Source organism: Phyllopteryx taeniolatus, chromosome 7 (assembly GCF_024500385.1).
Source record: "Phyllopteryx taeniolatus isolate TA_2022b chromosome 7, UOR_Ptae_1.2, whole genome shotgun sequence".
Taxonomy (NCBI): Eukaryota; Metazoa; Chordata; class Actinopteri; order Syngnathiformes; family Syngnathidae; genus Phyllopteryx; species Phyllopteryx taeniolatus.
The window spans coordinates 24,090,646-24,118,200 of record NC_084508.1 but is presented as its reverse complement, the minus strand read 5'-3'; the positions used below and the strand labels follow the sequence as shown (position 1 = coordinate 24,118,200).

Below are 27,555 nucleotides of genomic sequence, written 5' to 3'. Positions count from 1 at the left end.
TGCAGGGATAATTTTTCCAAACCAATGGTGCGTAAATGACAGAATGTACAAAGTTTTGGATCATTTCACACTTAACAAGGAAGATAGTGCAATGTTTCCGCAACAGCACATCTATGATCGCCAACACAAGGTAACATCGATTTCCGTTAATTTAACATAGTGTACCATCGCTAGATAGAATATTGTAATGCCCGCGCAAGTGGTCAAAAATAGACAAAGCCGGTGGTGCACTTTCAATCGCTTTATTGACCAAACGGTAAGAAAACAAACAAGTAATAAGCAAGTGCATTACCCGTGCTGCCAATGGCCACAACTCGCACCTAGTAACTCAAACTCCTCGGTCTCGACCGACTAACAAGTTAGCCAGATAACAGCCAGCCAACTCTACACTCGCTGACCCCCATTGCACTCACCAGGCCAGGCCCTGCCTTTGAAAGCCATACACACTCAAAGTCACAGATACTACAGTAGAACGTGAGGATGGCGAACCCAAGTGGATGAAAATTAAACCTGAACCTCACGTAATTTTGTTTAATAATGCAAAATTATTTTTTATTCAATGAATCGATTGGATAATCGGTAGAATACTCGAGTCTAAAAATATTCTGTAGCTGCAGCCCTAGTTTTAACCACATGAATAACTATACATTTTTACTCATCTATTTAAGAATGTTTCTGTCAGGTGATTCTGCCTCCTAATTTGTCAGTTTCCCGTTTCAAACATTTAGGCACAGCTTAATGCAGATGTGCTGGCAGTACAATCCCAAAATGCGGCCGATGTTACACGAGATCATCGAGATGCTGCGGGAAGACCTGCACCCGTCTTTCCAGGAGGTCTCCTTCTTCTACAGCGAGGAGAACAAGGTCCCCGAGACCGAGGAGTTTGACTTGGACCTTGACAACATGGAGAGCATCCCCCTGGACCCATCCTCGTACTCCCAGAGAGAAGAGAGCTTAGCCAGGGACAGCGGCCCTTCTGTGGCCCTTAGGGGGAACTATGAGGAGCATGTCCCCTACACACACATGAACGGTGGCAAGAAAAATGGACTGATCTTATCGTTGCCCCGATCCAGTCCTTCCTAACATTTCCTGTTTCCCCGAAAGAACTCAATGAACTGGCACAACCTCAACCTTCCTTCTTTTCTCCTCCAGCCCTCTCAGAATCCTTCATGTCCCTCCTTTTCTTATTCTTGGAGAAGACCTCAACACACACAGATCTCAGGACTTTTACTTTTTCTTCCTCATGACTGCCAAACACAGGCTAGCAAGGGATGCAAACAGCACATGGGTCTTTCTGGTGTCATCCTTTTGTTTCTCGCTGTCGCCACGTTTCCAGGACACATTGTGGTGGAAACGGAGGAGAAAAAAAGAACTGTGAACACGAGGACCCTTAGACAACCACAAGGCTGCTTTTATGCTCGACCTCTTCAAAGACTCTCCTTTCCACTGGGCGTTTCTTTGCATTTACGTTTCTTCCCCTGACTCAGTCTTTTTACTCAGATAGTGGCCTTTGGATATGTGGCCTATACAGAAAGGGCCATATTCTCCCGTATGCTTAAGTCAGAAAAGGTGCGCAGCGCCGCACTTTTCTGTCTGCCCCCATTCTGCCGTCGACTTAATTCTATCATTTGCGCACCTTCTGGCCATGTGCGCACTTTGGGTGGAGTAACCCTAAATGTGGGCGTTCCTGCTCATATTTGGCCTTGAGCGTATTCTGCCCAAGACTTAAGTGGGTTTCCTCTTGCGTGCACCAAAGGCTGTAGTATGTCTACTCTATTGAAAGGAGAAACATCATATTGCACGTTTTGATTCGCTCCCGTGCTCCGAGCTTCCGACGGCTGGTGGCGACCCGGCATGCTGCCTCTGCATGCTGACGGACACCTGGCCCTTATACGGTCACCGACTGTCCTATGGCCGTAATGCGTCCCTACCACATTACACTGTTCGATGGCCGAACGTCGACATTATGTCATATTAACTAATTAATTTTCATGCACGAGGTGCAAGTGGCACTTTCATTTCAAACATGCTGCATGGCGGTTTGGGAGTTTGTCTGCAAGCAACGCACAAATGCAGTCGTCTTGATGGCGTGACGATGTGTTAGATTTGGAATCATTTTATTCATATTTGGTCAAGTGACATGCCGGCGTATGTGGCACTGTTATGGTTGCTGGGCAACGCTTATCAACAACTGGCTCGCTCGCTTTATTATTGATGGCCTTCCATACACGGATTAAACTACATATATTGTACAATATGTATTTAATAGAAATTAGACAATACAAAAACATATGCTCCTGTAAAGTAGCCTGTTCGATGAGCGGTGCCCACATCTCGCTGGGGACGGACACCAACTTTCGGTTATCCGCACGGGGCTTAGTTTCACAGTTAAAGTGTCAACATACTTCCCAGATGGATTTTAATTACATTCACATGTCTCAGGAAAAGTCCACATTCCGAGAATTCTACCCTCCTACAGACTTCAATGAGTCACGCCCCTTAAGCCGTTATGCGCAAACTACCGGGTACGTGCGGTGGGTGTGTCAGAGGTCATTGGCGGAGAATCCATGTACCTTGAAACCGCGCAAGACAGGCGCATAAAATACTGACTTATGCACCAACGGGAGAATATGGCCCAAAGACAAGTGTCTCTCGGCGCTCGTGTTCGTTCCCTGTTGAACGACGATTTCATTTCAGTTTGGGACAGTGGGATGGATTAATCATAGAACAAACATCTAATCCTAGAGGAACGTTGGGTGTTTTGCTTTTGTGTTGTTTGTTTTTCTTCTGGTTCAGTAGAATCCCAAAACGACACACATATTCATCGGGTGAAAAGTTTTAATTTATTTGCTTTTATCATTGTTTTCTCTCTTTTCTATCTGTGTCCTCACTCATATGGCTGAAGGATATTTAAACAGTTAAGAATTGGACAAAGGAGTTCCTCAGACTGACCAATAGCTGCTGCTTTGATATATTTTACTAGGTATAGAAATATATAAATTTATATAATATATAGTATATATGGAATATTGGTATTAAGGTACCAACATTTTATATATATAATATATGACTGATGTTTTTGTATATAGTTCATATTTGTAATATTTTTCATCAAAAGCTTTGTTAGTATCAAGATTTTATTTTTTTGCCAATGTTTTTCCTTCAAATGTTTTTATTTTTATAGCCCCAGATATCCCACTAATCTGCCATCAGTGCTCTGTCCTCTCGTAGTGTGACCACCTGGATGGGAAATAGCTTCAACCCACTGAATCGTTTCTCTTTTGTTGTTGTTGTTGTTGTTGTTAAGCCCCCTCGGACCTTCTGTCTATATGAAGAGGAGACTTTTTTTGATTAAACACACATACATACAGCTTTAAAAAAGGAGGAATGAGGTCACATGATATCTGATCACAATTAGGTCCGAGGGCGGCCCGATGAATGTACTTCCTTTTTGATAGCAACATTAGTCCTGTATGAGCTCTAAGATTTCAAGTGTCCTGAGTTGTGTTCGCCTGTGTGAACCTTTTGTCTACTTAACAAGCAGAACTTGTCAGAATCTTAAATCGGGGCCCTATATCCAGTGTCAACGAAAAGACCGCTGCAACTGTACGGCCTTTGTCTCCTTGTTGGATTTGGCTCTGCATGTTTCTCTAATGCTTCCCTTGACCTGCTGCCCAACATTTGCCCCCTGTAATCAACTCGCATCTAGCAAGCAATGGCCACCAAATTCCAGCAGGTGGCCGAGACAGATGATCTCGTTGAGTGGGGGCATGTGAGTGCGCTAATTATTTGAATGCGTATCCTACTAGGATACTTAGAATAGTTTTTTTGTTTTTTTTTTCAATTTGTGTTTTTGTAATTGCAACATCACTTGAGATCTAAATGTGGGCTAACAATCTGTCCTCCTCAACACTTGACGTTTATTAGTTTTATTAGGAACATTATCGCACTAAAAGAATTTGCCCATATCAGTTAATTAACATGCGACCCGACAACCACGACGCCAATCGGGCCCGGTAGCATTCGGCAGCTTTCTGAGGAGCCCGAAGTGTCAGAATCTTTCAGAAGCCCTTCTGTTTTGCACTAGTGCCTTCTCCAACTTGGAGTTGTGGAGCATCATTTGGTGGTCTGAGGAAGCAAAGCTGAGATAAATCTTGGGCTGTTGTAAATGATCAGTGATGTAGTTAAGAACATGAAAAAAAACCAAACAAGGTTTATGCATGACAGAAACATGGTGGACTTGAGCACGAACACGAACAGTGTTTCGCAAACCTTTTTGAGCCAAGGCACGTATTTGACAGAAAAATCTCACGGAAAAACAAATGACATAAAAGGTACAGTGTTTATCCTGAAATAATGATGATCTTGTTTCAATGTATTCACAAATTTACTAAGGGTAAAATGTGGTCCTGCTTAGTTGAGCGCAAAGCTATTATTCTGTTTATGGCTACAGATCTTAATTGTACCTTCTGCCATCTAGTGGAAGCGCATTAAATTGTTCTGCCTGGCACTGGCATAGATAGATGAACAAAAATACATGATCTGTACAAAATAATCACTTTAAGATCAATTAAGTGAAGTTGGATAATTTGCTGATCTTACATTAATGTGACGGGGTTGAGTGGTTGGAAATCACTGCACTAACGTATGATATACTGCTTAACACAGCAAAGTTTGGCTTTCCAATACCGTTCAAGTCACTGTGAACACAACTGCCTCAGAGCTTAGTAGCGCGTCGTATGAAGGAAGGTGAACGCAGCTCTCGGGCACCTCTCGCGGCATATGCAATTCCTCATCAAGATGGTGCCCGTACTTGTAGATTTCTATTTTGTTACAATCAAGAGCAAAGCAGTTAGCATCCAAGTGGCGCAGTGTGAGGGTGGAGCGATGCTGTAGTTCAGTTTGTTGTTGTTGAGGAATGCTTACGCGTCACCGTCGTCGTCAATTTTGTCTTTGCCGGAGTCTACTGCAGTGCACACAGAGGAATCGCACCCGACGCTCACCCGACATCCCATCTTTTCAGTCACTGCTCACATGAGTGGCCTCCTCCTGTCTGCTTCCTGCCTTACACGTATATTGTTGGGCCTTCCCATACAGTAGCAGGTTACCTCCCCCCCACTTAAAAAAAATCTGTCCACGTTCACTACTGTATTGTTCCAGAAATGTGTACTCGACCTCCTTCGAGAGACTTCATTCCTCCTTTCCCAACAAAGGCTAATCAAATGCGCTCATTTACACTAAATGGACCCAAGTATTGGGACAGCAAAACAATTCAAATGAAATGATATGAAGGTGGTACCCCCTTTGCAACAAAAACTAGATTTTGTAGTCTGAGGAAATCTTTTGTTTTTGAATATTTGTGAGGTCAGAGGAAATTCTTCCACCCCAAACCCATCCAAGCATGTTTATGATGGACCTTGCTTTGTGCACTGGAACAGAAAAAGTTCTACTCCAAACAATTTGAAACCTGCAAATTAGGTGTCAGGGGCATCTCAGTGGTTTAGCCCCACCGCCAATTGATGATGACTATTATTGATGAAAAAGGGTGTCCCAAGACTTTCTTCCATCACGTGTATCAGTGCCTGTGATTTTCCTGTCTTACGTGTTCCACTGTGAATATCAGGAGAAATAACATTTACTTTGTGCGGATTGGGTCTGTTTGGCCAATCAGGACAGTTGAGTTGAGGCTGCTTTTAAAGAAGAGGTGGCTGGAACGCAAATCCCCCCCTGTCCCCCCGAAACCTCCTCCCTCTTGGGAAGGACAAAGCAGGACTGGGACAATCCTGTGTGCCATACAACGTGGAAGCAGATGTAGAAAATCTCGATTGAAACCTTTTTTTTTTTTTGAGTCTCAGGGAGACGACCTGATGCTCGGAGGAGGATGAAGAGATATACCTTAGCTACCTTTTATATCAGTTTTGAGTGAAGAGAAATTTCTCAGCATCCTTGCAAAAATGGATGCGATAAGACCACCCTCCCCCTCCCCCTTCCTCTCCTCTTTCACCATGTTCACATCCTTTCTGCTTTTGGAGACAATCAGGAAAACCCTCAGCTCACACCGACGTCAGCGGCTGGATGGGAGCATTGCAAACCCACCCACAACAGTGCCTTGCTCAAACAGCCCCCGCCTCCCCAAAAAGGACCCGCTTTAATCCCTCAAGAGACCTCCAAATATGTAAACCCCCTGTGAAATCTGCTTTTCAAATCCAATTCTGTGCAAATCAAACTGTTATCATTTGGGATTATTATGACTGATGATTTGTACCAAAAAAGAAACAAATGGAACTTTTGCTTTGCTCAGCTTGCTTCATGCATGGAAAAACGAATTATGTATACCAAGCGGATAGCTTCTTTATGTAACCTTTTGGGGGGGGGATATTGCAATTAATCTTTAGTCCCTTTTTTTCAGCACACGCCAAAACACACCAAATATCTCCCAATGTGGGGATTCCCATTGTTATTAAAGTGCATCCCAACATTCAGGAAAATAAGCTGATTAATCGCTCCTAACTGTAAATAGCAGCAGATCCCCTCCACTTCTGCCCGTGAAAATGAAAGCACTTGATATAGTATAAATTTGCTCTGTTAATGACCTTAAAAAAAAAAAAAAGTTTCCCCTCATATCTTTTGGGTTGCAAAGAGGTCGACAATTGACGTTGGAAACTTTCCGACAACTTTCCTTGGGAAGTTTAGCAAGGAGATTTTGGGGAAATATTCACTTGGAGATTTTCCATCAGAATTAACTGGGAATCGGGCAGTATATTTTTATTTTCAAACTGTTTCAAAGACATACTTTCATATAATAATTTAAAATGTAATATTTGTCTAATTTTGAGCCAGATTTTGTCTCACTTTTGATTTATTGGCTGATTAAAAGTTCATAATAGATTAAATATGCATACCTTACTAATGTATTTTTTAACAGCATATTAATTTAAAATCGGACTTGTTACATGGTCGATTTAAATATGATAGATTAAATATACCCCACATGTATGGATATACATATTTTCCCCCCAAAATATTTTTTTAATCTGGCTAATTTATTTACTTTTATTTGTTTTGTGAAGCTTTTGTACAATTATGATAGATTAAATATGTATACAAACTACAATTGTGGTTTACATTTGGGTTCCCTTTACAGGCAAGTCTGGCAAGTTTTTTCTTGCTGTAAATTTTCCTCTATTCCCATTCACTTCTGTTGAAAGTTTCCAAATTTAAATATCCCTGGATTGATTTTGCAAACCTGCTCGTATGTAAAGCGCAGGTTTAGAACAAAGCATTTGTATGTATTTTTATTTTGTTTTAAAGAAGTATTACCTTTTAGAAAAATTTAGATTTTTGTTTTAAAAGTAGGGAGGGCAAACACAACGACTTTTTCTTACTGTAAACTTTTTGCTACTCTTGTACATTACAAATTTGTTATTAATGTGTATATAACTTTTTTTTTTTTTTTTTTTTTTTTTTTTAAATCAAAATGATATTTTTGTTGTTGATGATGACACAGCCCACTACACTACACAGGAGAAGAGCCTGTGGAAACACACACACGTAGCGTACACACTTTGTGGCCCCCGCTCGGCACCCGACCTGCTTTCAATCAACACAATGCATGTTCCAAATGCGAGCCCAACTGGCCCAAACGTATCACTGAGGTGTGTTTAGTTTGTGTTATTTTTATTTTATTTGACTAAATAATGTGTAAACTGGACGAGACCACTGCACATCCTTTGGAAAGGGAGGAAGAAAATAAGCTACAAAGATGGTTCAACCACCTCCAGCCCATCACCCCCCCCCCCCCCCCCCCCCCCCCCCCCCCCCCCCCCCATAAGTTGTAAAGCCGGAGTGTGACGGCTGCTTAAGGCGATGAATGACTTTAAAAAGAAAAACAGGTACTGCTGATGAGTGGTGAGATGATATTTCATATTTGTCTTATTAGTTATGGACAGATGGGTGTCTGTCCAGTGGTCTGCTCCAGTTTCACACAGGAGTACTTTAGCTTGTTGTCTCCTCGGTGCACATACAGTCGCTTCTAGTGGCCACCCTGCTGTGTTGTTGTCGTCGTCGTGCTGGTTACCTCTTTGTTCATCCTGATGTGTTCATTTTTGGGGATATGTTGTGTATACGGTCCTGTTGTGAGAGTGCAGCAGTCAGTCTGTGTGTGTGTGTGCGTGTGCGTGTGTGTGTAGTCCAAACCCAGAGAGATCGCTTCATCCCTCACACTGGATCCAAATGTGCCATTATCTTTATGTATCGCATATATCGACACACACACAGAATTACATGATGCATATTGTACAGGATCAAAACAGAAGACAAAAAATGTGCCATGACTAAATGAACGCTTGACAATTTATTTTTTCTATGTTTTCAAAAGGAGAGCCAAGTAGTGATATGTACAGAAAATGTTGCAATGATATGAAAATACAAATCTTGCTGTGTGTAAATTATTCAACAATTACTGTTTATATTAAAATTATGAATAAAATTATTGGAAAATGTCTTTTCTTTCACTTCTGGATAGAGGCAATGATGTAGAGCGGTGGTTCCCAACTGTTGTCCCCCTAGGACCTGTATTTTCCTTTTGCTGCAAAGTTGCGACTCATTTTCATAGACGTGAACCATAAACATTTTTTTGGTTTAATTCTAGCCTCCAAAAACGTGCAGTATATTCTATTTTTAAATTAGTTTGCTGTACCACCAAAGGCATGTTTGCTTGCCATGATATCCGCCAGCCAAAGGCTGAGCTGTACTGTATTTGTTTGCAGAGTAAACTAGGGGCTAGAGCACGAGGAAGTAACATTCTTGTCACTTTTCTACTATGTTCTGTGCAGGACTTGGTACACCTCTGTACTGTAAATTAAAAAAAAAAAAATATATATATATATATATATATATATATATATATATATATATACATCAGAATAGTAATACATATAATTTTATTTACTAGCTGTCTGCAACCTACCCAAAATGGGTCTGCGACCCACTTTTGGGTCCCAACTCACGAGTTGAGAATCACTGATGTACAGTGAATACATTTTTAGTTTGAAAACAATTTTATATACTGTACTCTAGACAAGTGACTGTCAACTGGTGGGTCGCAGACCCCTGTACAGTGCAGTATTTTACACGCATCACAGGTCGGTTGGAAATATCATTTTAAAATATCACTTTTATTTTACTATATTGGTTTTCGTAAATGTAGTTGTCATGTTCATCAATTACTTGACCTCCTCTGAAAGGCATTTCAACATGTAAGCATGTGTAGTTTTTGTTTAAAAACTATACAGTACATATGATTTCAAAGGCTACAATTGAACTACATTTTCTTTTTTCTTCTATAAAAGTCAGTCGCAACAATAGGAAAATGCGGCTCCTGGGGTGACAACGTTTAAGAACCGCTACTGTAGAGGAAAGGCTCCATGATTTTCATCCTAAAGTACAACCATGTTAGAAAATGCACGCATACATTTATGTCACAAATTTCAATAGTTGTTCAGTGGACCCCCGTTATTCGCAACCGAGCTCAACCGCCAATGGTGAATTTCCACGAAAAACTGACGCTCCCCTGAAAGTGATTATAACTGCCTATGTTAACAGTTTAAATTGCAAATACTTTGCCCCCAAAACACTTAAATAGCATTTCAAATGCTTCAAAACATCTTTAAACATTGCTGTACCCTAAAAATATAGGAGTAAGCAGTTTACAGCTATGCACGCACATACAGTATGTAAAGTATGCATACATACACGTCAACAATTGTGCTAATGATGAGCTATAGTCGACGGTGCCGATGCAACGTGGGACTGCTAGGAAATGCCGCTGCTTCTTATTACGCTGAACTGACAAAGCAGTTAGCGTTACAATGGTTAGCACGTTGTTGTTTACTGAGCGAAACTGCTGGATCCACACAGTGGATTGATTATTGACAGTCCCACAAACTGTCAATAAAAAATGGAACACTGCTGCTGTTAAATTTGTGATTGGATGAACGACATTCAACAGCCTTCTGCCACAGAAGTTTTTTTGAGCAGAACTAGTTTGTTTTTTTGGTGTGTTTGGGCCTGACAGTAACTGTTCTTTGTCTCAAAGAGAGAGCAGCTAAAGGACAATAAATATACGTATTGTACATCAGTGATTCTCAAAGTGTGGTACGAGTGCCACTAGTGGTAAGTGAGCTCCCTGTCATACCCATTTAGATGTATTTAACTTTTAAGTTCAATCAATTTGCATTTAATATTTATGAAATATTTAAACAAATAACATTCAAATGTTTTTTAATTGAACTTTTATCTGCAACGCAATTTAAAGGAATAATCATTTAATTACAGTTATTTTACTTTTTTACATTTAAGCACAGTGTTAAAATTGCCCCAAAGTCACCAAGAAATGTCTTATAAATTTGACACACCATAGAGAGGAGTATGGTTAACAAGCCGGACAATGAACGAATGGATAAATTATTTTTTTTTTTTTAAATTGCAAAGAATTTGAAATCAGGCTTCAAAATGGTAGAGAATGGAGACAGTCTTTCAGCTTGCAGATGCTGTGGGTGTGTCACTGAATGCTCTGAAAACCCCGCTTTCTCTGAACTTCTCACAGCTCAAGCGGGGTGAGGAGAATTCCCAGCGGAGGACATTTGCATGTGCTCTCACGAGCTGCAGAGAGGCAGCCTCTGATCCCCCCGGCGTAATGACCAGCAGCCGCGCTGCCAGGACAATTTTCCCCCCTTTGCCTCTGTTGAAATTAAGCGGGACAGTGCACTTCTGTGGCCGCCAAAGGGTGCTCAACATACAGTGCTCACAGCACTATCTACTGAGTCACACACTGCAGGTTCACCACAAAGCTAAGAAATGTATCAAAAATGATGTTGAAATAACCACATCATGCTGCCGAATTGTAAAAAGCAATGGATTGATGAAAGGAATGGCATGAAGGATGTCATATACTGCCTGCAGTTCCATTATTGTAGCCAGGAGGGTGCTTTGCGTTCTCTCTCTCTCTCTCTCTCTCTCTCTCTTCCCGCCCTTCTCTGTTTTCAGGACCTGTCTCCAATCAGCCTTATCACCACCTATATAAACCTGCCTGTTCCAGGAAATCCTCGTCGAAGTATTGCAGTTACGTTCAGTGGTACCACGGCCCTTTTACCTCCCGTAAGTCACGCTATTCCTCCTTCCCTTTTTGACTGCTGTCTCCTTGTTCCAGTGTGTTTTCCCCCCGTGTTCCTTATCCACGTAATTCCTGCCGCCAAGCCAGCCACCTGACCTCACCACTGCCTGCCGCCTGTCCTCACCACTGCCTGCCAACCCATCTAGGACCACTGCCATTACCTTTCATCAATAAACTATTCATCCTTTCACATCTGCCTCCGACTGCTCTTGGATCCAGCCACTCTCTATTCGTGTCAGAATACTTCGGCCAAGACTCTCCAAGAACTCACGGAATCCCTACACTCCCTCACACAACAGGTATCACTCCTTTCTTCGACAATGCTAGCTAACCATCCACCTCTAAGTACGCCTAGGGAGCCCGCAGCCTCAGCGCCACCATGCCTCCTGTATAAAGAACCTTGTGTTCCGCTGCCCGAGCCCTACCCCGGGGACCTAGGTGCATGTAGCCAGTTTCTACTCAATTGCTATCCTACCGAACAATCCAAAGTAGCGTATGTCACTAACCTCCTCCGCGGCAAAGCAGCTAAATGGTCCACTTCCTTATGGCTAAACTCCTCCCCGGTACTCCACCCATTCAATTCCTTTTCCGACCGCGAGAGAGGGGGGTTCGCTCACGCAAAAACCCTCCCACTCCGAGCGCTGCGCCGTCAGCTTCACACCCGCCTCCTGCACAGTCTTCCGCCTTTCCGTGGCTCCCCGTAGCCACTGAAGAGCCCATGCAAGTTGCTAAGACACGGTTAGATCCACAGGAGCGTCAGCGGCGTCAGGAGCGTCATCGCCCAGCGGCTGTGTATCTACTGCGGTCAAACCGGTCACTTTATTTCCTCATGTCCCCTCCGGCCAAAAGACCAGGCTTACCGCAACCTGAGAGCGTCGTGGTGAGCCAAACCTCCATCCCCTCAAGCTCTCCTTCTCACATGACCGTTCCCGCTTGCATTATAGTTTCGGCTCTTAACACCCCCATCACTGCCCTGATTGAGTCCGGTGCCGATGACAATTTCATTCATGAAGCCATAATTCACCAGCTCCAAATCCCTCTCCAACCACTTCCGTCCCCGAAGAAAGTCACAGCCCTGGATGGTCGTATCATCTCCGCTGTTACCCACCAAACTGTGCCATTCACCTTGCTTATTTCAGGAAATCACAGCGAAAACATTTCCCTTTTTGTTATCCCTTCTCCTGATACCCCATTAGTCCTTGGAATTCCCTGGCTTAAAAGACACAACCCCACCATAGACTGGACATACTTAGCCATCACCGGAAGGAGCCCTCATTGCCACTCACACTGCCTGCTCTCAGCTATACCTCCTTCTGGTACACCACCACCCTCTTCCATGCTCGTTGACCTCCCTGGAGAATATCATGATCTCTCTCCGGTATTTTGCAAAGACCTGGCCATTTTTCTACCCCACGACCCAGAAACTGCACCCCTGTGCCTTTTTTGTGACAGAAGGTCAACGTGAAAACCATCTAGCGGACCAGTACCTAAATGAGGACGGTGAACGGGGAGCCACAGGAGGAAAACACTAAAGGAAACTAGGAGAACAAACTCTAACCTACACAAGGAAGAGAAGCAAGAACAGAAAAACTAGTGATGGGCAAATGATACCGAGGCTTTGGAGCTTGTGTCACTCTTCCTGAAGCTGAGTGATTCGAAACGCTGCTTCGGAGCTTGTATCAAAACACCAGTGTCACATGACCGATGACGTTTGAAGCTTCGAACATCATCGCTTCGCGCTTCATTCCTTCAAAATGTTTTGAAGCTTTTCATTGGCTCATGGCGTTTCAACGGATTCTGAGCCAATGACAGCTTGACAGGTTTGACAGATTTGAGTGGTTTGGCGCCATGCTATATAAGATGCATCATTATGCTTCAAAATGGGGTTGTGAGGCGATTTGGAGAGAGAGTATTTGTCATATGTGTGTGTTCCGGGTTTTGACTTCCCCCCCGCGTTTCACACACACCTGCTCCTGTGAGCATCTTCATCACCTGTGCCTCGTTCACCCTAATTACCCCTTGTATATAACCTCGTGTCTCATTTCCTCTCGTTGCCAGTTCGTTGTACCTTGTCGTCGCGTTCCAGCATTCCTTGTTTCCACGTCATAGATTCACAGTAAGACTTGACCCTGTTCCGATTATCGACCTTGTCTCTTTGCCTCATGTTTTTGGATACTGTTGCCTCTCTTGGATTGCCTGCCTGTGTACCGACCTATGCCCGTCTATTAAACCTCTCTTTTTGGAAACTGTCAATTTGTTTTGGAGTCGTGCATTTTTGGGTCCTATCCTCTGTTCCGTTCATGACAGAACGAACTGGCCAGAACATGGACCCAGCAGACTCAGACCCGGTGCGCAAGGCCCTTCAAGCGCAGGGTCAACGCCTCGCGAACCAGGATGAGCAGATTGCCACCCTCCACCTTCATCTAGAGGGACTGTCAAGGAATCAGGACAATATGATGAGACAGGTGGCCTCGCAGTTTGAACTTCTTTTGAAATTTTTTCAAGAGAAGGAACCAGTTGGCACCACACCCAGTACTGCCACGGTATTTCCGTGTGAAGTAGTCACCATGCAGCCACCTGCCACCTCCGCTGCTGTCTGCCCACAGCTCTCTCGACCGGAGAGGTTCTCTGGAGAATCTGGGAACATTAAGCCGTTCATCACGCAGTGCGAACTCCACTTTGAACTACAGGCAACCGCCTTCCCCACCGAGCGGGCAAAGATCGCATTCGTCATTTCCCACCTGACTGGTCGTGCGGAGGCGTGGGCTACTGCTGAATGGAGCCGCAATTCCGCCGCGTGTCATTCATGGGCTTTTTTCGTCAAGACTATGGAGCAAATTTTTCAATTTTCCACTCCTGATCGTGACGCAGCTCGCTCCCTTGTCACCTTACAACAAGGCAAGCGCAGGGTGTCAGATTACGCGATTGAGTTTCGCATTCTAGCAGCTGAGACTCATTGGAATAATCGGGCGCTACTCGATGCCTTTTTTCAAGGACTATCCCCCGCCGTCAAGGATCATTTAGTCCCGCTAGACCTGCCAACCGACTTGGACACTCTCATCGCTCTCGCCCTCAAGATCGACAGAAGGCTTTTGGATCGCGAGCTGGATGGAGTTCGGCGGAGGGATGCTTCACCGCGCACTTGGAGGACGACCCTCGGTGACAAGCCAAACCAAGGCAGATTCCCTGCTGCCAGTCTCAATCCACTGGCTAGCGTCACCACGGATGAGCCCATGCAACTGGGCAGGTTCCGTCTCTCCCCTGAGGAACGTCAACGCCGGCTGAGGGAAGGGCGGTGCTTCTACTGCGGTCAGTTGGGTCATTCCGTGAGCAACTGTCACGTCAAAGTTGCCGGTGCCGGTAGCCAGGGCACGGGAGAGGTGAGTCTGAATTTCATTAAGGAAGACCCTACACGGGTTCTTCCTAAAGTGACACTATGCTCTCCTGATCAAGAAATTCATACACCTGTTTTAATTGACTCTGGTTCTGATGCAAATTTACTCAACTCCATCCTTGTTAGACGTATGCACCTTAGAACCTTTGGAATAAAACGCCACCGCAACACCTATGCTGCAGACGGCAGTTTTATGGGCAAGATCACTCACCGCACCCAAACACTCACATTGACATTCCCTGATTCTCACTCGGAACGTATTAGTTTTCATGTTTTTGACGCCATGAATCATGACGTTATCTTAGGGAACCCATGGTTGAAATTACATAACCCCCACATTGACTGGTCCTCTGGGCAGGTTATGTCATGGGGCAGCAATTGCGCCCGGAACTGTTTCAAGCCGCCACGTGATGTTCAGGGTCATGCTTCTAAGGACACTCCACAGACCCCATGTGCGGATCCTGATTTATCTCAAGTGCCCACCTGTTATCAGGATGTTAAAGATGTTTTTTCCAAGTCCAAGGCCAAATCCCTTCCACCCCACAGACCTTATGACTGTGCTATTGACTTGCTGCCTGGAACCACACCCCCACGAGGGAGGTTGTTCTCTCTTTCAGGGCCGGAACACAAGGCCATGAAGGAATACGTAGAAGAATCACTGGCAGCCGGGATCATTCGCCCATCTTCATCCCCTGCGGGAGCAGGATTTTTCTTCGTGGACAAGAAAGACAAGACCCTGCGACCCTGTATCGATTACCGGGGTCTCAATGAGATCACGGTAAAAAACAGGTACCCTCTTCCTCTCATCTCCACCGCCTTTGAGTTCCTGGAGGGAGCCAAGATTTTCACAAAACTGGACTTAAGAAATGCATATCATCTAGTCAGGATAAGGGAGGGGGATGAATGGAAAACAGCATTCAACACACCAACTGGACATTATGAATATTTGGTAATGCCTTTTGGGCTTACTAACGCTCCAGCTGTTTTCCAGAACCTTGTCAACGATGTCCTGCGCGACATGTTGAATGTTTATGTTTTTGTTTATTTAGATGATATTCTGATATTCTCCCCGGATGAGGAGACTCACATTATTCATGTCCGCTCTGTTTTGCAGCAGTTACTGCAGAATCAACTCTATGTCAAGGCTGAGAAATGTGAGTTCCACCAGGCGTCCGTTTCTTTTCTGGGTTTCGTCCTGGCTCAAGGTGAAGTCAAGATGGACCCTTGCAAAGTCGATGCCGTTATTAATTGGCCTACTCCCACGTCACGCAAAGATGTACAAAGGTTCTTAGGGTTCGCAAACTTCTACAGGAAATTCATCAGGAATTTCAGTTCTATAGCCTCTCCTTTGCATGATCTTACCTCGCCACACAAACCTTTTGTATGGAACCCGCTTTGTCATGCAGCTTTTCAAAAACTTAAGTCGAGCTTTACCTCCGCTCCCATCCTTACTTTGCCAGATCTCAAACAGCAGTTTGTGGTAGAAGTCGATGCGTCTGATGCCGGAATAGGACCAGTGCTCTCCCAGAAGTCTCTCAAGGATGAGAAGTTACATCCTTGTGCGTTTCTCTCCAAAAAATTGACCCCAGCTGAAAGAAATTATGACATTGGCGACCGTGAACTGTTGGCAGTCAAGGTGGCTTTGATGGAGTGGAGGCACTGGCTAGAGGGGGCACATACTCCGTTTTTAGTATGGACAGACCACAAGAACCTTGAATATATTAAAACTGCCAAAAGATTAAATGCGAGGCAGGCTAGATGGGCTCTTTTCTTCTCTAGATTTAATTTTACGTTATCATACCGACCGGGTTCTAAAAATGGTAAGCCAGATGCTTTGTCACGCATTTTCTCCGAGGAGAGTTCTTTGTCCGACCCTAAGACTATTTTCCCTAAGTCATGCTTCATTTCCGCTTTTGTTTGGGACATTGAGACTGCGGTTGAAGGGGCTCTGAAAGACACTCCTAGCCCTGAAGATTGCCCCGAGAACAGGCTTTATGTGGTTCCGACCTTAAGGGGAAAAGTCATCCACTGGGCTCACACGAACCGAACGGTATGTCACCCAGGCATTGCCAAGACGCTATCAGTGGTCGAACAGCGCTTTTGGTGGCCTAATGTTAGGAGGGATGTTAGCGATTACGTCAATGCTTGCCAGGTATGTGCTGCTAACAAGGCCTCTCATCAACGTCCTTCTGGGGAGTTGCGACCCCTGCCAATACCACAACGTCCTTGGTCAGACATTTCCGTAGACTTTGTTACAGGATTACCGGCCTCTAAAGGCAATACCACCATTCTTACAGTTGTTGACAGGTTCTCTAAGATGGCGCACTTCATTGCACTTCCAAAACTCCCCTCAGCTAAAGACACTGCCGAGCTAATGATTAATCAGGTTTTTAAGTTCCATGGTTTCCCCAAGAATGTGGTGTCTGATAGGGGTCCCCAATTCATTTCGCAATTTTGGAAGGAGTTTTGTAAACTCATAGGTGCTACCGTCAGTCTGTCATCCGGGTTTCATCCTGAGACCAACGGCCAAACCGAGAGGCTGAACCAGGACCTGGAGACGGGGCTCCGATGTCTCGCTTCACAGGAGCCGCGATCCTGGTCTCAGAAACTGGTTTGGGTCGAATTCTCCCACAATTCCCTCCCCTCTGCATCCACTGGTCTATCGCCTTTTCACGTTGTGCATGGTTACCAACCATCTCTGTTTCCTGCCATAGCCTCAGAATCCACAGTTCCAGCTGCATTAACCTTGGTGAGACGCTGCAGGAGGACCTGGGAGCGAGCCCGCCAGATGCTGCTGCGCCAGGGACGGTCCTACAAAGCCGCTGCTGACCGTCGGAGGACACCGGCCCCGAACTACAAAGTGGGTCAGCGAGTTTGGCTTTCGACCAAACATATTCCACTCCGGGTGGAGTCCAAGAAGCTCGCTCCCAGGTTCGTTGGGCCCTTCCCCATCACAAAAATCATCAACCCTGTCACCGTGAAGCTGAGGCTCCCAAGGTCTATGCGGGTCCACCCTACTTTTCACGTCAGCCTACTCAAGCCAGCCCGGGAGTCCCCTCTGGTCCCGCCTTCCAGGCCCCCTCCTCCCCCCCGGTTTGTGGATGGGGGCCCTGTCTTCTCTGTGAAGCGGCTGTTGTCATCTCGTCGGAGGGGCAGGGGATTTCAATATCTGGTGGACTGGGAGGGCTATGGGCCTGAGGAGCGTTCCTGGGTACCGTCTGCGTTTATCGTGGATGATTCGCTCATTCGGGACTTCCACGTTGCGCATCCAGGGGCCCCAGGGCCGTCTGGGGCCGGCCGTTAAGGGGGGGGGGTACTGTCATATGTGTGTGTTCCGGGTTTTGTCTTGCCCCCCCCGTTTCACACACACCTGGTCCTGTGAGCATCTTCATCACCTGTGCCTCGTTCACCCTAATTACCCCTTGTATATAACCTCGTGTCTCATTTCCTCTCGTTGCCAGTTCGTTGTACCTTGTCGTCGCGTTCCAGCATTCCTTGTTTCCACGTCATAGATTCACAGTAAGACTTGACCCTGTTCCGATTATCGACCTTGTCTCTTTGCCTCATGTTTTTGGATACTGTTGCCTCTCTTGGATTGCCTTCCTGTGTACCGACCTATGCCCGTCTATTAAACCTCTCTTTTTGGAAACTGTCAATTTGTTTTGGAGTCGTGCATTTTTGGGTCCTATCCTCTGTTCCGTTCATGACAGTATTTTGGCAAGTCAACCATACAAGTCCCCAAATGACAAACCATTATCTTCATAAAGGTTTTCCTTAAAACCACCACACACACGTTTCTGAATTCACACACCATGATCATTTGCAAAGCAGGAAGGATCTCTAATCCTGTTAGGGACTTTGAGTAGTTTTTAAATAAAGCTCAACGCTTTAAATAAACCCTTAACCAACATTTAACCACATTCTTTGGGTTAATCTGGAATGTGTTTTAGAGTATGGGGGAGAGCGTCTGCATATTTTATTGTAACGACGATATAATCATTATTTGGTATGAATGAACAAAACACTTTAATGACCATATATACTTTTCTGAACTTTTATTGCTGTCATGGGAAACTGTGCCAGGGCTTCAGTCGTGCTCTGTTGTCCACCAGATGTCACCATCACTGAAGCCTTGAAGCTTTGAAGTTTTTTTGGCACAATTGTTCGGAAAGCCTCAGTGTTTCATGAGGGTTCACTTGCCCACCACTAAGAAAAACACAGTTGTACTTATTAGAAAAACGGCAGACGAAATTAGATACTGGCAGGACGGAATGAACATGGGAATGCACGAGAATGTAACAACGCTGGCAACGGCAACAATCAAGGCACAATTTCTCGGCGTTTTCCTCCTGCGTCTCCCATGCTTAAATACACTGCTGATGACAAATCACCAGCAGCTGCATCGCGGGAGACTCCGCCCACCAACCAGCACCCACGGACTGCAACACAGCAGAAAATTCCACACAGGAGACGAGCAAACAAAACAGGATACCCTTCTACCTATGTATAATGCATTTTTACAATGCAAGATTTTGCTTCTACCCATATGATAAAAATTAAGTATTATCTGTATTTTGTATTTTTTTCCAATAATTATTCTGAAGTTAAACACTTTATTTGATCACGTAATACTTTTTTTTTTATTAACTTGCTCTTATTTTGAAATTCACAACCCTACTTTTATTTAGTAATTTAGAAAACACACAGTTGTGGCTCATCTGTAAGATCGGTACAATTCTTTAAAGAAAACATGAAGGGCCAGGGGAAACACATTTAATTTTATTTTCATGGGATTCAAATTAAACTGTTAAGCATTTCAGAAAAGCATTATCATGAAACAAAACATAACCATAAAGAAATTGATGGTTGTTGTTCAGTCATCAGTCATATTTATATAAAAAATTTAAAAAAACATTCAAACATTCTGCCAGGGTTTGTAAACTTATAAGCACAACTGTACATATATGCAGTCATACGTACACCTGTCATATTGGAATGAAAGTGTAGGCTATACCTTTTTTAACCACCAGGTGGTGGTGGCTTTATTAGAATGAAAGTGTACACCTTTCTCATAACCTCTAGGTGGTGGTGGCATTTTGGAATGAAAGTGCACAGTTTTTCATAACCATCATTTTGTTCTTCATATGCCACGTCAGGGAATGTATGTACAGTTGAGTTCACAAAAATGTGTGTACGTGCACATTCTAATCCAAATCAAAGCACGATAAAATAGCATCAAATTTGTTATTCCTTTACAGAATGTGAAGAAAAAGGAATATTTAACTGTTCCAAAATTAGCAGTCTTTGCATTTTTATTTCCAATCTCATACATTTACTATATAAACAGATACATTCTTGAAGAGCTTGCTTTTCTGTGAATCACTGAACTAATAATTTATAAGCACTGTTTCTGAGAACTGATTCAAACCTGTGTTGCATGCAGTCGACTAACCTTTGTCACCTGTGAATTGCTCTTCCAACCCAGGAGGACTGGCCCTCATTGACCTCGGCCTTGACGATTTTATTTGATTAGTCAAAAGCAATTGAGGTTCAGAATACTCTATCAATCCATCCATTTTGTCTTCATTAGGGTCACAGGTCACGAGAGCTTATCCCAGCTGACTTTCTGCGAGAGGTGGGGTACAACCTGCATTGGTCGCTGGACAATCGCAGAGCACATATAGACAAATAACTATTCACTCATTCACACCTACACTGTAACACATTTCATGTTAGTTAACCTTAGAAATGAAAGTTCATTAAATTGTTCAATTAAAGTTCATAAATTGATATTACTACAATACTAATAATATAATTGTGGGTGTTGATTAACTTTCAATTCAATTTTAACTTTATACAATGAGTTTAAACAAAACATCTATATGGATTAGAAATACAGGAAAACTCCTTTTTGCATTATTGTAACATATTTAGAGTCTGCACTTTATCGAACGAAGTTTTTGTTGACTTATGGACACTGGGATCATGGGGTGAGTTACAATCTGCTGAGGTGAGTAAATTCATCAATACGACAATAAAGGAAGCACTTTGTTCTTTGCACACTGTACCGAGACTTTTAAAATGGGGCAGGTACCTCGTAGATGAGGTAAAAGGAGTTTTTGAAAAAGTATTAAGTAAGTAAGTAAAGAGTATTTCATTCTCATTTGAAATATTATTTCTAATGAATTTAAATATAGCCAACCCTTTTTTTTAAAGTACTCTACATAAAACATGTTAAATTGTTGTTTTTACTAATTTTATTTTGTTAATTACAATGAATACATGAAACAATTATTCAATAAGATAAATGATTATAAAAAAAAATCAATACCTGCACTGTAGTTTTTTTTAATGTATGTAGTCTACGTTAACAAGATCAAAAACAATCGACTATGCCACAATACTCACATTGCTCAATGTGCAAGCAGATGTGCGTAAAGCACATCAAACATGACGACGTGCATGTGTGTCACACATGAGGAAATGCACCACTGGATGTCAGCTGAAGACAACGTCGTGGTTTTGTACAGAACGACGCAAAGAGGAAACTGCCCTGACTCAATTTGTGTCTGCCAGTCATCATCGTCAGTCAGTCAGTGTGAGGACAAAGCCAGAACAGAACATCCTCTCACCTGCCATACAACGTAAGTACACCTTAATAATATGCTAAACGTGTGTGTCCACGATAGGCATCTATGTGTCATATTTGTTGAAAATATGAGAAGTTTTGGACTTGAGTTTTGTGTTTTTGTGCCGAGACTTTTTCCACTCCATGTGCACTCAACTCAACTTGACACTCATCCTGCGTATTACACAAGAAAGGTGGCGACCATATTTTTTTTGGCAGGTTAGAAATGTATCCTAGAGTATATGCGCAGGTTTGTACAAAACGTATGTACACTGTACTCCCCCCACTCACAGAATAGACAATAGAATTCTTCACTGGTCAACAGCATTTCATAACGCATACTTCCTTTTTTCTGTTTCTGCATCATTTCACTAAAACTGTGTAATCTGTAAAGTGGGAATGACGTGTTTTCTTTTGTTTTCCCTTTTATTTCCGAAGCAACTTCAAACCTTCATTGGAGTTGAACACACATCAGGCAAAGTAAGCCATTGAATTACAGCAAGGTTTCCAAACTGAGTTGGCACCTCTCCTGTTAATGGGCTGCCACCTGGCAAAGTAAAACAGCGTACTTAATGTACTTTATTGATCAACAAGATAACATTTTTGGCTCAGGTTTAAAAAAACATGTTTGTTGTTGTAAAGTCAATGTGGTCAATGTAAAAGTTAAATACAACTGAAATGTACTTAGTGATTCATTTGTATACCACCACACTTATGTGATGGCAATATGTGACTATTACACACAAAAAGTAACATTTTCATAACAACTGTTTCCACGTGCAGAAACACTGTTATTGTGATAAACACACACACACACACAAATCATAAGTCTATATTACAAATTTAGTTAGCATGTCTGCCTCACAGTCGAGGGGTTCAATGTTGGACTCTCGGAGTTTCCAAATGGCCTTGCCTCGCACATTTGCAAAAACATGCATTCGGTCCACTGAAGACGAAATTCTACGAAGGTGTGAATGTGGCTGTGAATAGTTGTTGGTCTATACGTGCCCTGCGATTGGCTGGTGACCAGTCCAAGGCGAGAATGGTTTGTAATCGTTTCAAAATACAAAAGTGTGGGGCTGAAACTGTAAATATACACATTGGCCACACCATAATGCAAAAGTGTAATAATAAGAGCTGTATCGAAAATTCTGCGTTTACTGCCTTTTTATAGAAATGTATTGTTGCCCCCGCGAAAACTTTGTCTATGAATGTGTGCAGATCGCTACAGACGTATTTTGGTAGTTGAACTTGGCTTGCTCTGACCAACCAATCAGAGGACAGAAAAATGCTGCCGTTATTGTGGGCCACCTCGCTGGCCCTCCGAGGACGAATTGGAAATCTGGCCGGTAAAAGAAACTTACTGCTAATGTAGTTTGAGTTACATCAACCAACGCTGCTGATTCCGAAGGGCCTGGGCAGATTAGATTGACATGGCGGCACAGAGAGGCTGAAATCTGTTTGGACAAAAAAAAATCCAACATACACATACTGGTGGCAGTATTGCGTCTCCCCTCACACTCACTCCTCCTCCTCCTCTTTCTCCTCCTCTTCTTCTGCCTCCTCCTCCTCTTCCTCAGCGCTGGTACCACAGCAGCAGCAGCAACAGCAACAGCAACAGCGTGCCACAGTTCCAGCCGACCTCCACAGCGCGCCGCTCGCATGGCGGATGCTCCGCTCAACAACTCCTGGCCCTCCTTCTCCAAACTCTGGATGAAGAGGTGGTCCTTCAAGAGAGGTACGTGCCCAAGTTTGCTCCCTTTTCTTTTCTGTTTACCTTTTGCGACTTTGTATGGCTTTATGGTGAGGGAAGTTGGCATGATACGAGGAATCAGGTGGCATCAATTTAGCAGGCGCACACACTTCTTGGAGGACAAACAGGCCCAGCCCTCATGTCACTGCGCGATGGATGGCAGTCGTGTCACTGTATGGTAACATTAGAGCAATATGGCGGCACAGAAACAAACAGGAAGTGTTAGGTGTGCTTTCAGACACGAGGTAGACCATCAAAGCTGTTTTTAGAGCTCACACTTGTTTTTTTTTAATGTCACACTTTACACACCCACGTACACAAACCCATGATTGAAAACCCAAGTCCCCATGACCGTTATAGTGATGGATGACATATTTGAAGGTGTAATATAATCTAGTATGTGGTCAATTACACATGAATTGCATTTGTGTGTGTGTGTGTTTGTGCGCGCATGTGTATTCAAACATGTACTTTATGATAGCAACATAAAGTTTCAAGGCGTCTCTTTTGCCATCAAATACACAAACGATTAAAGTTTTTATTATTATTAAAAGCATGCGGGAGTTACACCCTATTATCGTTATTCTAATTTTTGTTTTTAAAACACCTGAAATCTCTTGAAAGATATACAAATTGTTTTTATTCAACTTTTTAAGTTAATAAAATGCAAAATATATGTTTTTACTTTTTCAAATCTTTTCATTCAATAACTAAAAACATGTTTTTGTTTTCTGCTATTTGTATTGAAAAAAACAACAAAAATGCCAAATCATTTTTATTATAAAGAAAACAAAATCACAAACATGCTTTTCTTGAAAAAAAAACAGTGATAAATTGAAATAGATCAAGTTAATCTCCACTCCTTTAGGCAGTGCTAACCTTAACAATTACCAAGTGGGTGACAACCGCCGTACACCACAAACTTTTTTCCACCCTTCTGCTGAATCTGGTTGCTTCACAGCCTCCAGCATTGTAGCAAGTGAAAATAAATTCCTCTTTCAGCACCTTTATCCAGATTCTCACTGAAATGTAATGACTTCTGCCTCGACCTGTATGCCAGCCTTTACAAAGGTTTGTCGTGTTTGCGTGATATTGCCAACGAGCTAACTAACATGGTTCATAGTTCATGCGCCTGCTAAATTGCGTTTTTCCACTATACTTACTGTAATGGATTCATTCATTCATCTTCTGTTCCGTGTGCAATTACTTATATATATATATATATATATATATATACATATACATATACACAGTGGGTACGGAAAGTATTCAGATCCCCTTAAGTATTTCACTCTTTATAGTGCAGCCATTTACTAAAATCATTTAAGTTCATTTCTTTCTTCATTAATGTACACGCAGGACCCCACAGAAGAAAAAAAACTGAAGTGTTGAAATTTTTGCAGATTTAAAAAAAAAAAGAAAAAGTGAAATATCACACAGCCATAAGTATTCAGACCCTTTGTTCAGTATTTCGTAGAAGCACCCTTTTGAGCGAATACAGCCATGAGTCTTTTTGGGAATGATGCAACAAGTTTTTCACACCTGGATTTGGGGATCCTGTGCCAACGGTGAACGTTGGTGGGCAGCTATTTTCAGGTCTCTCCAGAGATGCTCAATTGGGTTTAAGTCAGGGCTCTGGCTGGGCCATTCAAGAACAGTCATGGAGTTGTTCTGAAGCCACTCCTTCGTTATTTTAGCTGTGTGCTTAGGGTCATTGTCTTGTTGGAAGGTGAACCTTTGGCCCAGTCCGAGGTCCTGAGCACTCTGGAGAAGGTTTTCGTCCAGGATGTCCTTGTACTTGGCTGCATTCATCTTTCCTTCGATTGCAACCATTCGTCCAGTCCCTGCAGCTTTCTGTACATTTAATATCCGATTTTATTTATTATTATTAAACACATTTTATGTTTACAATGTGCTAAGTTAGTTAAAAAAGTTTTAGTAAGTTTAAATTGGTTTTAATAACTTTAAATATGTTGAAAGCGTGTGCGAGGGGTAAAATGACATGGTCTCTATACCGTGGATTTTCATCTACTGCAGGTAGGTCTCTAACATATCCCCCATGATAATTAAGTGTTCATTGGCCCCCATAATATAAATACAGCAATGCAAATATTTTATCAACAATGGTCCTTTCAACAACATTTGTGGGGTACAGTATACCAGAATTGTTTGATCATTCAAATGAGTCTCAAGACTTGTTCAACAAGTTGAATCATTATCAAAATTGACATGGTCATGTGGTTATTTGGAAGAGACAAAATAAAATGACGTTGAAAGAAAACTCATTGGCGGAGAAAACCATCAAGTGATCATGTTCTAATCATATGACGACCATCAAGTTCCTCTTGTGATTGCACACTGATGGACATTCTGCTCATCATTTCTCTTTTGTTCTTTTTCCTCTGATAATAACTATAACCCCAACAATAATAATGGTTGTTGTTGTTATTAGTATGATTTGATTGATTGATTTTTTTTAACTATAATGCAGTGGAGGTACCCTTGTTTGTTCCTCCCTTCAATCAATAACATGCTATTTGATTCCGCAGAGCTCGAAATGACAGAAATGCAGTTACAATATTGTTCCAGCAGCAAAATGGCAGCTTTTACGTTTACTCACAAATTTGCTTACTATAGGTGCGAAACTGGGCCTGTATAGTTGAAAACAAAGCCTTTACTATATTCTGTATGAATGGCAACAAGTGGATACACAAGTTAATTGTACCTTCTGCCATCTAGTGGAAGAGCATTAAATTGTTCTGCCTGTCACTATATGTCACTGGCATAGATAAACAAAGATTCATTTGTAATGAAAAAATAATAATTGATGAAATTGGATCATTTCTGCAGCACCCTGATGAAAAGAAATGTTGCTTCATTGTTGAAATTAGAATTGGTATTTATGCATCATCATCAGCATCATCATCATCATCATGCTGTTCACATCATGAGACCAAGCAACACCTCTGCACATTGAGGCTTCAAACAGGATGCTCTCTGAGGGAAGTGACCACTGAGCTGGGCGTGTCACAGAGTGCCAGACACAGAGAGACTGGAAGAGTCACAGAAAGGCATAGAAGTGGAAATGTATTGGACCATTCATAGATCCAAGACCTTTTGTGGATTTTGCCATTCAGCTCCTTGTTAGAGAGCAACAAGCTGCACAAAAAGTACAAGGTCATATTATTCATCTGTAAAGGTTATACTGCATTTTAAATTCATGCTGAATTTTCACCCGAAAGCCAAAAATCCTTAGCTTTTTTGGGATGTTGTGTATTAAGAAAAACTCATTTTTAAGTTTGGACAAGCATGCTTAAGTATACAAAAGATCCAGCATGAAACAGATCAACTAGTAAAATGTTGATGGCATCATCCACTCGATGTGTTGTCTTGGGACACTTTGTAAAAGTGATTTATTATTGATGGCATTGAATTCAGTAGCGGATCACTTCCAGTGAGGTGGAGACTCAGCTGACAAAAACAAGCCCACACACACGCACATGTTTGATCGTGGTGTTGATGGATTATCCATTACGCGTCGCTGACCATAAAAGGCCTTTTCCGCGTGGACATCAAGCAGCGTCCATGCTTGTGATTTAGTCTTATAGAAAATACAGTAGATGCCAGTACAGTAAGTCAGTGTGTCTAGTGCTGTGTTTACATGGCAGCGTCTTCCTGGCTGCCATGTTTATAGTTTATTGTGGAGTTGTTGTTTTTTTTTTTTTTTTTTTGCTGGCTCTGCCTGTCCAAATTCGATTTTATACAGTATAATCAAATCTGCTCTGATGAAGTTACTGGACATTAATAGCACACAGGGACAAAGAAAGACAAGACAGAGGAATAAGTCAACATTGATGTACACAAAGTACTGAATTTATGCTACAGTCATAAATGGATTAGTTAGCTATATTCTGTTTTTGGTGGTTATCATTTTTTCCCCCTCACATCACTACACTGAAAAAACTAAAATTGAATATCTAAAATCAATGCAAAAATATGCTTGTTCTTTGTCTGCCAAGATATTTCTTCTTACCAGGCGGTTTTTGTGTAAGAGCATTTCACCTCAAGCACTTTTTCCCTTAAAAATCTTCAGAAGGTATTATACATTATTGAGATGTTATCACTGGTTATGAGTAAGTTTAGCTTAAAATAAGAAATGCCATAATTCTTTAGGTGTAGGCAGTATATACACTACTTCTAATCTAAAACATTTGTGGTGTTTTTTGAAACTGGCTTGTTTTAAGAAATTGTGCCAAGATAATTTTGCTTGAATCAAGTCATATATTTCACATTTTATTACTTCTTTCCTATTTATTTTTTTTTACATTTTTTTTTTTTTAAGTTTTTATTTTTGTCATGTTTTTCGTGATTTCAGTTTTTTCAGTTTGGAAGCCTTCTGTGTTGGCATCACCAAAAAAAGCCAAAGAAAAGTCTAAACACTGATCGCTTTTATGTACTAAAGCAGTGGTTTTCAGAGTGTGGTATGAGTGCCACTAGTGGTACGCGGGCTTCCTCTAGAGGTCTGCAAAATGATTACTCAATTTTGATGTTTACTTGGATCTACTATTCTACTGCATTTAAATGTTGTCATGATGGTGGTACTTGGA

General features: G+C 42.4%; 3 protein-coding genes across 9 annotated transcripts in view; all 3 read left to right on the top strand.

Annotated features, from left to right (window-relative positions):
• Nucleotides 1-8,501, top strand: part of insrb (insulin receptor b) — a 123,929-nt gene extending 115,428 nt beyond the window's left edge. For both annotated transcript variants that reach the window (XM_061780443.1, XM_061780444.1), the window contains one exon: nt 729-8,501. In XM_061780443.1, coding sequence (XP_061636427.1) covers nt 729-1,083 — 355 coding nt within the window. In that variant the 3' untranslated portion in view covers nt 1,084-8,501. The remainder of the gene's footprint in view (nt 1-728) is intronic.
• A 6,896-nt stretch (nt 8,502-15,397) lies between these two features.
• Nucleotides 15,398-18,223, top strand: LOC133481318 (uncharacterized). Its single transcript, XM_061780524.1, has 2 exons — nt 15,398-15,721; nt 17,282-18,223. Exons 1-2 carry the CDS (start codon nt 15,520-15,522, stop codon nt 17,869-17,871), a joined length of 792 nt encoding a protein of 263 aa, XP_061636508.1. The 5' UTR covers nt 15,398-15,519; the 3' UTR covers nt 17,872-18,223.
• A 2,779-nt stretch (nt 18,224-21,002) lies between these two features.
• The window catches only part of arhgef18b (rho/rac guanine nucleotide exchange factor (GEF) 18b), a 120,290-nt gene continuing 113,737 nt past the window's right edge, over nt 21,003-27,555 (top strand). For 5 of the 6 annotated variants that reach the window (XM_061780644.1, XM_061780641.1, XM_061780643.1 and 2 more), the window contains exons 1-3: nt 21,003-21,211; nt 21,634-21,675; nt 22,776-22,933. In XM_061780644.1, coding sequence (XP_061636628.1) covers nt 21,018-21,211; nt 21,634-21,675; nt 22,776-22,933 — 394 coding nt within the window. In that variant the 5' untranslated portion in view covers nt 21,003-21,017. The remainder of the gene's footprint in view (nt 21,212-21,633; nt 21,676-22,775; nt 22,934-27,555) is intronic. The other variant, XM_061780640.1, reaches the window with a different exon arrangement.